Source organism: Phalacrocorax carbo, chromosome 7 (genome assembly GCF_963921805.1).
Source record: "Phalacrocorax carbo chromosome 7, bPhaCar2.1, whole genome shotgun sequence".
NCBI lineage: Eukaryota > Metazoa > Chordata > Aves > Suliformes > Phalacrocoracidae > Phalacrocorax > Phalacrocorax carbo.
The window spans coordinates 9,819,410-9,835,968 of record NC_087519.1 but is presented as its reverse complement, the minus strand read 5'-3'; the positions used below and the strand labels follow the sequence as shown (position 1 = coordinate 9,835,968).

Here is a 16,559-nt window from a genome sequence, read left to right as displayed (position 1 = left end):
TACACTGATATTCAACACAATCCTGTTGAGCAATTCTAAAGCCTCTTCCCTAAAAAGTTGTTCCAAGTAAGTCCTTCCATATTGCCACAGTTATAATTTCTTTTTTGTTTCTTGCAAGTTAGTAATCAAATGGCTTTGGTATCATAAAACACTAAAATAATTACTTCTCTAGTTACTTTTCACCAGGACAATAACATTTGTTTGATAACTAATTCTAATTAATACCTACAAAATTACTTTATTCAAGGACTTAACACCAATATCCAACAGTATGTCATACTAGCATAATATTTGAATAGCAAACTCTCAACATAGAAGTCTGGTGAAATTCAGTTAGAAAAACTCTCCTGTATCAGCAACAAAAGCTACCTTATAAGCTTCTTACTTGGTTCTGAAGGAGCTGTGCAGGAAGAACAATCTCCAAAAGTTTGAGTATAACAGTCAAAACACAGCCTCTTCTTTTGCCCCTACATTGGTAACAGTGCAGATTCCAATGCAAGGTCATTGTTGTGCAGAAAACATTCTGCTACATGATAATATTACATTGCACTAAGGCCTTGATTCTATATATGATGTTAGAAAAATCTTAAATTCATACGGGGGTAGTAGAGAAACACTTTATCCCTCTTCGCAGTCTTGTATCTCCCCTGCCACCCCATCCTCAAGAACAGCATGATCAACAACTAGTTAAATCTTTTCTTCTGACACTAACTCAGAGATAGCCTTTTGTTTAAGGCGGCATGAACAGGTCCAATTTAGGTACAGAAATTCTACATTACTGCCCACAGAACGGGTGGTTCTCTCTTGCCTCTCACCTCCAAATACAATGTAAAACCTTAAGTGGAAAATATCTGCCTTCCCCATGCAACATTCTGCTTTCATCAGCCCAATTATATTCAATGGCACACACAAAAACTGTCTAGCCTCCTACCTTGTTCAAGCTAATGGTGAAAACTTCAGTCCTTGTTTAAAAAAAAAAAACACATCAAATGCAAAACGTTTAAACAAGCTGAAAGCACCTCACTTCTGTCCTCAAAAATACTGCTATTAAGCTCCCACTCCAATTTGGTTATTAAGTTTTTATTTGTTTCCCTAATCCTTCACACAGATAAAAATGCATTAGCATTATGAATCACAGGACACACCAATACAGTGTTGTCGTAAACCTGGGCTAGTTAAACGGTTCAGGTGGTTGCTTGGGCCTGCCAAGTCAGCCACACTGTTTATAGTTTTGTTCTCCAGATACAGGATTATTACCTTTCAGACTGACAAATACCATATCCTGAAGGTTAGAGTCCTGTGATACAAATACATCCTGACATGGCAGAATGGCTGAGCAGGGCTGGTCTTCAGTGTGGAGACAGTTTCAGCTTCTGCAAGACTGCTGAACCATTCAGTTAAAGGAAGAGCTGTCGTTTAATAAAGCTGCTGCCTAGAAAGGAGCTATTTTTAGGAAATACTCAAATGCAAGTGTTCATTTGTCTAAGTAATACTCAAAAGATTGTCTTAAGTTCATCTAACTGGAGCAGAAGATGGATCAAGTTAGGACTTAACTCGGTTTATCTCAATGCATTATTTAATAGCCAAAAAAGTTACTTTTCGAAGGAAAAAACCTCAGTTTCTGTCAACAACTGAAGAATGAGCAAGACAACAACTTGATCAAGGAAAAACAATTTTTGCACTGTCAAAGCTTTGTTTCTGCTAATCTCTATTTAGCTCAAAAGCCCTATAAACACAGTTGGAAGAAGGGATCTGTTAAAAATATATCACCCCACCCCTTCAATTAAGGGCTGAGAAGCTTATGACACATCTGAGACATCCAACAAGAATAGGGAAGGACTTAATGTTCCTGATATTTCTAAAGGTAAAAAAATAAGCAGGTTTAAAAATCCCAAACATTTCATGCCTCTGTTAAATGGATTTTAAAGCAAGAACAGATCCAAGCTATTTTTATTCCTTTGTACGTCATGTGTAATTAACTGCTTATTTTCACAAAACCTTATTACAGCGTAAACATCACTGGCCAGATCATCTGCCCCACCCAGACTGAGCTCCACACCACAGGAGGCCAACTGTCTCCACAAGGAGTCCTTGTATCTGCCAGAGAGGTCTATCCCTCCAGTACCAATCTTCCCTGCAACAGCATGGTTGTAATGATCAACAGCTCGTGAGCTCACCCCTTCATGTCTTTCCCAGAAACTGCAAGCAAACTAGTGAAGAGGCCTAACCCCACATCTAAAACTATGGGCAGATGTCCCTTTTTGGATATAGCTGAAACTCTAAAATGACATTATTCCTCCCCCCCACTCCCTTCTGCCTTGGGCACACAGCAATTAGCAGGAATGATCACTAAACGACTTGGGAAATAGGGGAGGAAGAGGAGGGGAAGAGAGCCAGTTGGGTTGGCTCTAGCCACTCATTTAAAACAATTCAAGTTGCCCTAGCTGACTTTGCCTTCAGTGCCCACACAACCACTCTGCTGGAAGGGCAGCAGGAGGCCCCTGCACGTAGCAGAGGGCACTGACGAGCAGGGATCTGAAGCCCACGTCACCGTTTGCAGGATGGACGCCTGCCCTCCTTAAAGCTCCAGGCATGTTTTACAGAGCTCATTCCATGGGAGGCCACAGCCTTCTCCAAGTAGCATTAAACAGAACCAGAGCATGGGGCTACCATCCCAGCACGTGGTAGGCCACACACTTCACGCCACTGGGAAGTGCCACCAGCAGCCAGTGGACTGTACAGCACAGATCCCCTTTGCCTCATAAACACAGCAGATAAAATTTGGTCCTGCATTTTGTACACAGGTTTACAATCACTTTTTAAAATTTCTTATTCACATCAGAGATGTATATTCCATCCTGGCACAAGAAGCAGACACATAAATCCCACAACACACAACACATTCACAGTGTTTAAGATCTGCAGATGGAGCATGTGCAGGAGGTGGTTTTATGAACAAGAAGTGCTGGAACAGCCAATCGTCGTGCGGGGACAACACGGGTCCTGCCAGCAACGGCTTTGAATGCAGGCAAGAAACATTTGCTGTAGCCTGAATACAGAAGTTGTACAGCTGTGCCAGCAAAGCGGTATGTTTATCCTTTAGGGCAGATTTGCTTTCTACAAACAGCCTGCATGAGAATTGTATACATGTGGTGAGAGAGTTGAGCATTTCACTTCTGTGTCGAATAAATCAGGAAAATTGGTCCCAGATAATATGTCTTTCCTAACTAAGTTGGGGGGCAGAGGGGACCCAAGAAGAATGGCTTCTCAGTCATCAAGCAATATGAACCAAGTTGCCTCATGTATTCAGCTTTTTTCCTGTTCTAAGCAAAACCAGCTTTTGGCTAAACATAGTGTTTACTAGCACACAAATACTTAAGTTTGCTCCCTTTTGTTTAAGCAACTCTAATACATATACTCATATTATGAGTTTATAGAAATTACAAACAAACTATGTTTTTCTTGCCCTCACCCCAGACATCTAATCTAGCCGCTCAGTCTAGGCCTAGTATCACCTGTAAGTTAAGAAATTAATCAAAATCCAGGTATTTAAACACTCACATATCCCAGTCTTAAATATCTCCCAATACACGTGATTTGGCCCACCTCCAACCTAAAAGACCAAGTAGTATTTCCAGGGTTTAAATACAATTAAATACAACTACATTTTTAAAAAAGCTATAAACAGATGAAAACAGATCGCAAGACTGAATTAGTAATTCAGACCTATACGCCACTGGAGCATGGCAAGATGCCAACATGTCATGACACACTGACATTATATATAAAGTAATCCATTCCCAGCATTTTGTGAGAAGACAAAATGGTTCAATGTAAACCTGAAAGAATGAGGTACACTTTAATAATCACACTTGTTTATATTCAGTAAAGATCTATGCAATTGCTTTCCACTGTCATTTGGAAGACTGTTGGTCAATTTTCACATCCATTCTTCTATCATCTTGACTGATTATACAAAACCCACCCACCAAACTCCTTAGGCTCAACAAGTATTAGGGCCATGAGCATTTCTTTCCAATTCCCAGGAGCAGCTGTATACAGACACAAGTGTTTTCATAAAAAACAGGAAATATTTAGGGAAGTAAGAAAATACATTCACCATTCTGAAAGCATTGTTCTGTATGTGGCCTCATCTAACATACTTGTCAAAGATACAGAAAGGACAACAATTAAAATAAGCCCCTAATTCTCATTAGAAACTCCCTGTTTCCTGACTCTCCCCACTTCCTGCTCTCCTCCCTCTCACCCTATCCCATGCCACCCATGGCAAATCATACTTTTCCTGTTCCTGAAGACCTTTCAGATGCAGAAAGTGTCACTAAAAATACCATATCTGATAAACCTAGTACAGAAACTGAAAATAATCTTCCCTCAAAGAAAACACCTGCTATCATCGCACAATACAGGATTCAAAAGAGATTCTGACCCAATCCAAAGAAAAAAAAATCTTCTCCATCCCCCTCCCTTTTGTTTTTTTTGGCTGGAAGGGTAGTAGCTGCAACACAGGGCAACAACACTTAATTTCCCTGCCTGTGTTTGTAATCAGAGCTCTGACAGACCCAGATACTCTGCAAAACTGATTAAAAAAGAAGATAAAAATGGCAATGTTTTACATAATTTTTACATATCTTTGTTCTAAGCGCTAAAGACCTGCGAGACATTCATCTCATCATGAACAAACATACAGACAACAGCACAGCAGTCTTCAGTCATACAACAAAAGGCAATTTAAGACAAATGACTTGGAGCAAATGCTATCACTGAATAATCCCATAGCAGCTGTCATAATTAGTTAGCTCAAATCTCATCAGAATCAGAGAAGTTAGAGTTAAAAGCCGAGCTCTCTTCCTGTAACATTGTGTAACTCCAGAACAGCGGCATTATCCTCGCTATTTTAGAATGAACATTTCTCCATAATATAAGGTGGAACGACTCGATCCTTCCACGCAAAAAACCACCCCGTGTAAGCCAACAGATGACAAAAGAAACTCGGTCAAGTTTGAGCCTCTCAACACCTTATTTCCTGTCTAAAGAGCCCTTTTGTTCTGCTTCCCTGCATAAATGTTAATATTCTGCCACCATTAGAAAACGAAACAATGAAAAAAAGCCCCACGCACATGAACTTCACTGCCCCAGAGGGCGAAATAACGCCACACGACGCGATTAGAACCGGAAAATTCCTACCAACAAGATCTCCACAATTTTCTGTTTGCTTCACCCCAGATTAACTTCACTTGAAGCTGTACTTCGGCGCAACCTAGCCTGGACGCGGAGCCCCGCCTCCCCCTCTCCTATTGGTCAACGCCTGGGAGCCCCGCCCCGCTAGCCAGATTCCGCTCCCCGATTGGCGGAGCGGCGTATCCATTATTTAAAGAACTTTTTCCTTGCTAGCAGGTTAGGCTGGGCAGGTTAGAACACCCTGGGCAAGCTGGTTCTTAAAGGGACAGGACCCCGCTCCCGGCTGTGACAAACTACAACCTTTGGCGACGCGTCGCCCCGAGCGAGCTCCAGCGAGCGCCCCCGGGAGCGGCAGCGGGCGGCCGGCTCGCGGCGTCCCCTCTGAGCCCCCCGCCGAGCCTCCGGGCAGCACGGGTGCCTGCGGGCTCCCAGCCCTGCCCAGCGCACCGGGGGGCAGAGGGGGGCGTCCCGGCGGGCTGCGAGTGCTCCCCCCGCTGCGGCTGCACAGCGGCCGCTCGCTCTGCTTACAGGGCAGAGCCGGACGCGGGGTCTGAGCCCACCCGCTCTTTAAGAGCGGCTGGAGCCACCCCGGGATGCTGGGCACCCGCTACAAGTTAGTGACCCCGGCTAAAAGCACCTCGGGCTGCCAGTTGCAAGGGCTCTTCCACCCATGTAAAGCGTGAGTCAGCAGAAGGGGAGCTCCGCAGGAAGTGACTGGCTGCATCTCACAAGGTGCCAACGCTTCTGCCAGAAACTTTTCGTGCATATTCAGGATTCACTTGACTCAACAAATCTGCGAGATACCGTTCACGTTCTGACAATCAACCGCGTTTCCCACAGCACAGCTTCCTCTTAGCACTAGACAAAAACCCGTCGTTTAGATTAAAAGTGTTTCTTTTTCCTCAGTGTAAACACTGATGCAGCTCCCTACACATCTATCAAGTGAAAAGCCTGGAACATGCAAGCAGAGTAAAAACAAAACAAGGCTCAATAAATATTTCACAACTGCAGATACGACACCTCGTTTGAGAAAAACCTTGCCCCATTCCAAACAAGCAACACAGGGAAGAGCCAGAACGCATCCCGCGTTCCCCCCTGCACCCACAAAGTATCACCATAGCTACACAAGACTTATCTGGTTAGCAAGGTTGCCCTATATAAAGCATTTTCCTGTGTTTAGTGTAAAATAACTAAAAATATTAAGCTAGAGGAAGATATAGCACCTGTCAGTGTAAGCACATTTGGGTTGTTTTTGTACTGTGTGGGTGGAAGGGGTAGGGGAAAAAAAAGAAACTCTTCCTTGCCTCTGGTTCTTGCTGCCTTTCCTCTAGCCAGCGTTGGAGCAGCCTGCCCTCCTCTACTTCACCTACCGCCTATACCACAACATGGGTTATCTCTGTTAACTTTCCTAATGCAGATTAATCAAGTCCAAGAAAGTTTAGCATACTGCTTTACTGCAAATACCACCCAACGCTAGGGGAATACTTATAGCTAAGTATTCCCTTGAGATGCGATACATACACCAAAAAGAGCATAAAAATCACCCTCAGGAAGGACATTTAATTCCTTAAACCAGTCAAATAGCACATTTTGTGTCACCTTCTGTTTTAGAGTAATCACACCACATATCCAAGTAGGACTGAAAAGCAGCAATTCATACAGTTGTAAATTAGTAAGTATGAAACACTACAAAAATGGAATTAACAAGATGGACAATTTCCCCCACAGAACCTAAAATATAAGCTGAAATAACCTTAACCCTTGCACCTGAATTCAGAGCCCTGCAAGTGTCAGTACCTGCTAGAAGTTAATCGGGTCCCCTGAGGATAACTGTGAGGCCACACTTACGTTACACTTTTTTGACCAAACATTATCTAAGCAATCAAAACCAAGAACATAGTTCATGCAAATAAAACATACCAGTAAAGCGTCCTCTAAGTATCTCAGTAACCAATCTTGGAAAGCTTCAATTTAGAGCACATTAACTTTAGACCTATAAAAACAACGACAGAAGTCCAAATCTTATCAACCTAACGGCCTAGTGCTAGGAGAGGACATGACAACCCCAAAGTCGGTGTTATTATTTTGGTACTTTCAAAAGGGGAGGAAAACACTCCCAAACCCATGACACCAAAACTCTCCGGCTCTATGTGCTACCACAGAACTCTAGCCACCTCACAACCACAATGGTGATAAATAACTTTTATCATCAAACATCCCACACTTCAGCTTATGCTTCTGTTACACAGGCAACTAGCAGCTCCTTATCACTACAAGGGAGAAGTTTCACCCCTTTTTCTCCCCACCTTTCCCCTCCTAGTCACACAGTCTGGCTCACTCCCTTAGCCCAGCTCTGGCACTCATCAGACCCTTCCACCTGCCTCTGAGTCACTGATCTGGCAGAAGTTTGGCCAGCTTCTGATAAGCAAGAGCATGGCTTACCCAGAGCATAAGGGGAATGGCAAAGCACATTCTCCTCCATTTAGCACTGTGACCTCCTAGATTTGCTTACCTTACCTCATTTAAAACCTAAAAGACTCCACACAACACAAAACTATCATGCTAAGAATGCCCCAAGAGTAATTTGCTATCCTCACAGAAGTAGATGATCTTCCAAAAAGTCTGTGAAATGGGGTATTGAAGCTAGGTTCACAGCTGACCCTACCTCACTGAACAAGAAATCATGGGTAAACACATCTGTAGCTAGATGTTGGGAATACGGAGATAAAAACTGCTGTTCAATTATCCCATGCTGAAGGAGACCTAGTGAAACTGGACATTAAAAAGCCTGATTTACAAGCTCAGTTTCTGCACATAAACCACTTTTCCCCTGTGAACACACGCATTTTGGAGAAAACGAGAGACACCATTTTAAGGTCCAGGCTCAAGTTATGCCTTTGCTACTCCTACAGTATCTGTAGCAATGCAGAAAAAAAAAAAACACAATAGCAGATTGCAGCTGCAAGTACATTAAACAGGGGAGCTTTGACAGCAGTGTAAAAAAGATTCAGTTTGCTGCCGCTGAACTTTGCACTGAGGACAGTAACAAGAGAAAGCACCTGACTCTCATTTGACTATTGTAATCATGGAACAGCTAAAAGGCCATTTGTTCTGTACAATCTTACACATACAGAAGACAGCAAGTTTGGAGGACTTGACAGCTCAAGAGATCAAGAACAGAGCCTTTCATCTTTAAGTCACCAGTTCAAACAGAGACCAGAATAGTAGCGATCAAAAGCTACATGTGATGGCTGTTCAGGGATTAGACAAAGAGATGGTTACTTGCTGTCCAGTTCCCAACAGATCAGTGTGAACCACAGGAGCTTTCTTCACAATTTTGCACCTGTTTTTCAGTCTTAAACTCATTAATACCTCCTGGATTCTGCACACATTAATAAGTAGCAAAGCAACTGAACTGCTGCGTACACATACTGAATTTGCATTGTAGAAAAGGACTTTACCCTCTGGTTGTCAATTATGTCAGCACTACAGCATGTGCTGAATTTTTTTACTTATTATTTTTAAACAATTACAGCTCTGTCTTTTAGCTTTTTTATTATTAAAAACAGCTATAAAAGTAATATTTAGCTTCCCATCCCCTTCTCACCTTCAGATGCTGCAATCCTGTTTATAAACAGTAGTTCTCACAACCTAGCTCTATAACGTATTTTCACAAATATATCTATTCTAAAAGTACATTAGTATTGGAATTTCAAAACTTTGGCATTTGAGAAATGTTTCTGAGACATTAACATTTTTTATCAAACCTATTCAATATAAAATTCACAAGGACCATGTCTATGGGGGGGAAATCCCTGTGTGATTAAAGAAACATCCCTTTTCATATTCTTATACAATCTTCAGTAAACACGTGTGCAGTCTCCAGAAAGTCAATTAACAATAGCTCCTTTCCAACCTCACTTTAGTTTTAGAATTATGAAAAAGTACCTGGAATTTCCAGGCAGGATAGGCGAGATGAAAACAAGTTCAGAGCGTATGTTGACTGAAGGCTCATTGTTCTGCTACAAACACCTCTACCAAAAACAATCTCCTACAAAACTCCAGCAATGCATAGTTGCATAGTTCTTAGCAGCATATTACTCCCTGAGAATAAAGTCACTGATGAAAAACCAAGGCCCTAGAAACTTCAGTATCCTTAGGAGTAACTAGGAGGCCCTTGCATACAAAGACTTCGACTTGCTATTCTAGGAGTATAGAGAGAACATACCTGACTGATGAGATTTCAGTAATCTTGAAGCACTTTGAGATTTCTGTTGCTGCTTTCAATCCAAGATGCACTGCAACAATCAAATCTGGAAACAACAACAGGGTGCATGTGTAAATACTGGGTCTTCATCAGAGAGGACTGGCTGTTGTCTGGACAGCAGTACAGATGCACCAGACAAACACATTCCTGTGGAAGTTTCAGCAGCTATCTCAAACCACCCAAACCTTAGCTACCCTGAGAACTTAGTGAAGTTCATCCACATGTTCAATTCCAAATGCTTCCTTCTCTGTAGGGAATAAGCCATTAAGAGAATCACTTTTCCCCCCCTTACCATTTCCTGGCCTATAAAGCTGCACATCCATAACAGGTCTCAAGCACTCTCAGCAGTTGCCATGTTGGTTTGGTTCTGGGGTTTAGGTTTGGGGCTTTTTGTTGGCTGGTTGGTGGGGTTTTCTGGGGTTTGGGGTTTTTTGTTTGTTTTCCAAATCAGGACATGGAATTTTATCTTGTACAGCTGCACCACTGAGGCCCCCAGTGATAGATGGCCACGTCACTTGCTTCAGTCAGGGTCCTTGAGAAAGGATCGAGACATTTTAAAATAAGACTTTTCCTTGACATCAGATATCTCTTAGGTGAAAAAAAAAAAAACAAGTAACCTACAGTTTCCACTGAATTCAACATGGTCCAAGTACATTTATGTGTAGTCTATAATATTCTTTGTAGCTTAAATCAAGTATCTTGAATGCAAGTCATAGCCCATTCAGTATTTAAAATAATTAGCTGCATAGCTATCAGCTGCCAAGAAAATGGAGCCAGAAGTTCATACACTTGCAGTTCTCTCAGAAATCAGACTGATTAATACAGCTGTTACAAAAGGACACACTTTCACAGAAACAGGGATTACCTTTATCTGTAACCGTGGCAACTTTTCAGAAGTTTGTGTTAGTGCTACTCTCCTTCTGATAACTTGCCACTATCTCTTTCAAGCTGTTTGTGTAAGGTTTTGAATGTGCCATCCCAGACCATAAAGTAACAAGAAGCTGAAATGTAAATTTACATTCTTAGATCACACTCTTAAAAGTGTATTACGTAACATACAATGTGGTTCATATTTGCCATAAATACCTGATTAGTCAAGAAGTAAATTTATTTTAATCTGTTATTATTTTAACATGATTCATAGTTTTGCAAGACAAGAAGTATTTTAAGAGGTATCCTATGAAACACATACAGGAGATAGCTTCTTCAGTAGTGAAGAATCTCTTCTCTATGTGGAAACTAGTAAATCCAAAGAATTATGCCACTGATATGTCATAGACTTTGATAATATCATAAGGAACAAAAGTCCTCCCAAAACACACTGTTATTTTGGCTTGAACAAATATACGACTGATCAGGAAAGAGCCAGTCTCCTTGTTCTAGGTAGGTGATAATTAGTGTAAAGAACAGGTGTAGGTACCTCAGCACTAGGTAAACAAATCATGCAAAATTCAAAGAGCAAAGTTATAAAAGTTAAAGGAGAGACAGGAAAGAGACTAAGGAAGGAATTGACATATTTGCTTCCTCAATTGTTGAGTTCCCATCATCCAGAGTTCAGAAGACGATTAGCCCTCTGTAAATGAAATTATTTCAGATGACATCAGACAAACAAAATCACTTGCTTGGAAGGCGGAGGAGGAAGAGAATAGTTTCTTCTTTATTTTTTTCCCCCTAAAGTTTATAGGGCAGCCTACCAAGCTGCAGCCTTCTCTCTTCAGTGTACACAGACAGTTTGGCACAATTAAGATGTAAGCATAGATCCTTAGAAGAATGAAAGAAACTCAGCACGCTCTTTACTCCCCGTAACTCTTATGCAATGACATCTATTATAGGACAAGTCTAGACAAACATCCAGGGAATGGACCTCAGAACACAACAGTCCGCTTTAAGTCGGTCCACGCAGAGGGAGAAGGAACTACCATCTCTTTTGCCGAATGCCTCCACATTACATCAGCACATTTGGTGGAAGCTTCTGTATTTCATTGTTGTTGCCGCTGTTATTGGCAGTAAGATAATTAGCGCTTTGTATTTTTTAAGATCCCCCCATCCTAAGATCTTGTGGAAACGCAAGTGGGTGTTCGCACCCCTCACCTATCGCTCCAGGCTTTCTGCAGAGCCTGGAGGGAGGTGAGTTTGGTTAAATTTCACAGGGTTCCTCGGTGAACAAGAGCAACAACAAAAAGAACTTTGCGTACAATGAAACTCAAGAGGGTGACAGGCTGTGTAGGCTTAAACCCTTGGTTTAACTGGAAGGGTGCCACAACACAGACCGCATGTTGCTTCCCAAACACTCCTGTCCCCAAACCAGCCAAACCGAACTTCTCCGAGGAGCGGATCCGCACACTGCGGCGGCCACGGGCAGCCCCGGCCCGGGGAAGGCCCGACACCGAGCCGACGGCCGGGGAAGCCCTCCCGCTGCCAGGGCGAGCCCAAACCCCCACGGCAGCCGTGAAGGCCGACCCTGCCGGCGCTGCCCCCGGCCTCTCCCAGCCGAACCAGAATAACTGCCAGGCCAGGGAAGGAGGGGAGAGGGGGCCGGGCGCGCAGGGCTGGCGGCGGGCCGGCAGGCTGCCTCTCCCCTTCCACGCAAGGACACGAGTACAAACACCTCTGCCCTGGGATGGCTCCTGCGCACGCAGCGAGGAGCTGCCCGCTGGGAGGGGGGGGGGGGGGGGGCGGAGAAGGAGGAAGGAACGACCAAAAAAGGGAGAAAAATAGCCCCGAGGCCCTGGGCCCGGCCCGGCCCCGCCGCCGCCCCGCAGCCCCCGACCCGCCGGGTGCGGGGGTCAGTGGGGGGGTGGGGGGGGGTAACCCTCCCCCTAAGCGACCCCACCGCTCCCCCGGGGCCAGCGGGCGGCCACCGCCCCATCCGCCCCGCCGCGGAGAGAGGCCGCCGGCCCTGCCCGGCCCCACCGGCCCCCGGGACGGCCGCGCTGCCCTCACCTGCCTCCGGGCCCGCCGCGTCCCGCCGCCGCCGCCCGGCCCCGCCTGGCCCCGCTCGCTCCTTACCAAACTTTTTTTTCCCCTTTCTCCGTGTTTCGTTGCCCTCAGAGTGACGCGGCCGGGCGCTGATTGGCGGAGCCGAGGCAGGGAGGCCGTGAGGAGGAGAAGGCGGTGCTACAGCCCGCGACTAATTATTACAAGGAGACGGCGGCGACGTTAACCACAGAATGCTATTTAAAGGGACAGCAGCCTGTCCCGTGTTCCCTCTCTCCCCCCCCATCGCGAGTGACCTGAAGCGAACGAAGGGGTGGGAGCGGGGTCAGCGGGCGGGGGGCGAGCGGGCGGGCGGCTCCCTCCAGCTCAGGCAGGCTGAGGGGGCGAGCCTGAGGCGGGCGCTAGGGGCTGTTCGCACTTCGGGCTGGGGGAAGGGGCCTGCGGCGGCCGCTGGGGACCAGCCCGTGAGGAGATCGGCCCCTCACACCGCGCGGCCTCTCGGCACGTCGTCGTCCACCATCCTCCCCCCAGATAAATTTATTTTGCTGTAAAAATCCTGTGTAGCTGCCTGCTGCCACCCCCCCTGCCCGGGGGGAAGGTGTAAATCCGTGAAGGAAAAGGTTTCCTGTCAGAGCGGGTTTCGCCTGGGTGGGCCGAGGGCGGCCCTGTTGGAGGTCTGTTCACCACCCGCGGCCCCCGTGCTGGTCACCTGCTTTACATCCCCGGTAAGAAGTCAGCTGCAGATCTTGAATCTCTTGTTATCTACAGTATGTCACGTGACCTGTTTCTGGTTTTTCTTTCTTTTTCTCTTTTTTTTTTTTTTTCATTGTGGGGCTGTAAGACTATACCACAGCTTATTTTCAGACAGAACATTTTCACATCGCACCCGCTATACACAGCCTCACCTAATGTCACAGGTGGCTGTAAACTATACCATGAAGGAAGGTTTTAAAGGTGAGATTTAAGGATGATGAGTGACTTGGTGTCTCAAAGCAGATAGGAAGGGAGGACAGGATTCCAGAGAGATGAAACAAGCCAAATAAAAGAGGAATTTTATCTGTGGATAGCAGAGAGGAGCAGGCCAAGACTGGAGGAGCTGCCAGGAGGTGAGCTGAGTTTGTAGAGAGTTTGGAGGAGGAAAGAAAAGTGAGCAGTTTTGAAGCTCAAGAGAAGCTGAGGCTGAGTAAAACATGTTTCCACTTCCTAGGAGAACAGTGAATAGATTTTTAAATTTTTGATCTTTTTTGATCAGAGGAACCTGAGACTATCCTAAGGAAGGCATTGCAAGAAGACACACAAAGATTTCAGCAGTGTCCAAGCACAGATTTTCCATTGGTAAGAGCTCACTATCACCAATGTTGTAAGCTGAGTAATAGAACCATAAACCTAGCAAAAACACTTAATGGGAAGAAGGCCCCTGATTTTTTTGGTTTTAATATCTGAGTTTGGATCAACACCACCAGAAAATGCTGGTGCAACCAGCATGGAAGTGCTAAGATAGCTTTACAGCTCTTTTTGGTAGGTTATTCACTCTTGGCTGTCTTCAATAAGTCCTCCAAATGCCAGGCTGCATGAACAGGAGATGACCTGCATTGCATGTGGCTATCACAGCATTCCCCACAACATTATTTGGCGTGCTTTCATGGTCTCAGCAGTAATCATAAGGAGCTGTGGGGAGTGATCATCACATTCCTCCAAGCCTCTCCACAATCATCTTTTTATATGATTTTTTTTAAAACCTAAATTCCCTTTGGTTCATCTCAGGCTGCTTTCTTTGTGCCAGGTTGCATCTCATCATGAGAAATATAGATGCAGAATAGTAGGGTGGAACATTCACAGTGTCTGTTTAGAAAAAGGCCAACTGATTCTTTTACTGTTGTGAGCGACCAGCACAACAGCTGGCAGTACAGCAGCGGGAATAAAAAGGGAAATGCAAACAGTGAACAAGCTGGACATCTCCTGCCAGGAGTTATTGACCAGCAACACATGGTGGAACAAATGTTAAGTTATGGCGTCAAATGTCAAGGGAGAGCAGCAGAATGTTCAGATGTGATAGTTTCCTGATTTGCCAAAATGAGAAAACTCTTTTTACAATAATTCTGGAGTAAGTAGATTTCTTGAGGCATTCAGAATCAGTATGTTTGGTAAAGTCAGAAGCTGCCATAACTCAAGAGGCAAACAACTGGGAAATAGGGAGCACAAAGTTTTATGTCATCTGTAGAAAAAGAGCCAGTAGTCAAATGGCTCTGAGGGAGAAAATCCATAAACAAGATGGCCAGGCTTATTCTTGGGGTAGAATAAAGGATGTGGTTAAAAATTGAATGTACACCTTAATCCACTGTGAATGGAAGGCATAATATTGAAGAAATAGCATTCCATTTTCTCATTTGAGGACCTCAAGACTGGTAAGCACAGCAGTACTTGCTGAACTCAGGTAGGATAAAGAAGGAGGGAAGTGTATAATCAGAGAAATACCTAAGCTGTTAACCAGCCAGAGAAGGGCATCCTTGACTCTGAGAAAGGGTCAGAAATCAGCTAAAGAAGATGGGAAGTCAAAAGTGACCCTGAGCCAGCAGATGAAAACAGAAGCCTATTTTCTGTAGACCACTGCAGAAGAGTCTAAAGGCTATTCATCCACCTTAAGTTGATAGGAATAGTTTTGATTTTTGAGAGTACACAAATGTTCAGTAGGACATAGGACCACCAGAAGCATGTAGAGCCTGATATGGATCGTCATGGGACAAGTTCATTCTACCAGGCATGATTTTGCTTCAACGCAGCAGTCCAAAAGAAGTTCCAGGAGATAAAGTAGGGGATCCCCATTACAAGCTGAAACACCCAGGAAGGAGGTGAAAGGTTTCCTAGGTATGCCAGTGATTTGATCATGTATGGCAAAATGGAACGACCAGTGAACATTACTCCTCATTTATAACATCACAACTGAAACAGTATTTATTCTCCTTGACCTGCATTATCTAGATCTGCCTGTCATACTTTAAGGCTCCCATCTCAGCACAACTTGTTTTTAAGGGCCATCTATTCATGTATCTCTAGAAAATGTTGGCACAAATTTTCTGACAGGAGTTTCTTCTCATTTTTACTCCCTTCTCCCAAATCCATTTACTCTACCTGCTAACACAGAGGACCTTTTTCTTTGGTTCCTTTTAGGTTTGCTTCTGCTATAGTAGCATGTTATTTCTTTTGCTAAAGCTTTAGAAATCACCTGAGGAATCTTAGTAATATATTCATTTTGCGGTAGATTTATTTTCAGAGCTGGTAAATAGAACGTCTCTTCTTCACTTCAGTGGGCTTTGGATCAGGTGTTTAGTGCTAACATCATTTCAGTTCTTCTAATCTAGTTGTTTGGGGCCCAGCATGCAACCCCCGAGACTGCTGAGATTTTCACCATAGGCTTTAATGAGAGCAGAATCATCCCCTACTTCCTGAGAGACAGCCTATAAAGATCCAAAAGAAATAAGCACAAGACTTCCTTGAACAACTGAGTCTTAAATTTTATTTGATTCTGAATCTCACTGGGTTTTTTTCCACAGCCACTTCGACCTCTATTCTATGCCTCATCCTAACAGGATGAGCTGGAGTTTCAGCTACCCAGGCCTACTGGAAATTGTACCCAGCAGTCATTTGGCAGTGGCCTTTCAAAAGCAGCAATGCCAGCTCTCTATTGCAATGCCCACATTCAGAGATCTGTAGAACTGGAGTCCAAATTCTGCTTGTATTTGCAAGCCCAGAACACCACTGACTTCAAGGGGGTTGTAGGATTTTAGCCAAGAGCAGAAATTGGCCCAGGATCTTTTCAGATTCCCTCATGCTTCTGTTTATATGATGTTATCATCAAGGAATAACAGCATGCTTCACGACGCATTTTACTTTTAAATTACATAAAGGATATTTACTGTGCCAATGCTACATAGTTTGCAAGAAAGATGCACATATGGAAATGAAAAAACACTGATTACCATTAGGATTTCCAGCTTTCAGCATTCATTTTCCAAAACAACCCAGGGACTATTTCTTGTCAAAAAATGCAGAAATGAAAATCCCCTTTCTTGGCATTTATATGTGGCATTTTGGAGTCTTAACCATCAAGTCTGTTGGGAAAATGGACGGAATAAAAAAGCCTCGTAATATACAAAAA

The 16,559-nt window shown here is 44.1% G+C and overlaps 1 protein-coding gene across 6 annotated transcripts in view; it reads right to left on the bottom strand.

Moving 5' to 3' along the window:
• ZFAND6 (zinc finger AN1-type containing 6) overlaps positions 1 to 12,552 on the bottom strand; it is a 38,066-nt gene extending 25,514 nt beyond the window's left edge. The window contains exons 1-2 of one of the 6 annotated variants that reach the window (XM_064456255.1): positions 12,476 to 12,552; positions 9,428 to 9,512 (exon numbers count right to left, since the gene is read on the bottom strand). Coding sequence is in view for 1 of the 6 variants with exons in the window: in XM_064456250.1 (XP_064312320.1) it covers positions 5,139 to 5,140 (2 nt within the window). In the remaining 5 variants the exon portion in view is untranslated. Of the gene's footprint in view, positions 1 to 5,138; positions 5,281 to 9,427; positions 9,513 to 12,409 lie in introns of those variants that run through there. The other 5 variants (XM_064456252.1, XM_064456251.1, XM_064456253.1 and 2 more) reach the window with 5 other exon arrangements.
• Between the last annotated feature and the right edge of the window lie 4,007 nt (positions 12,553 to 16,559).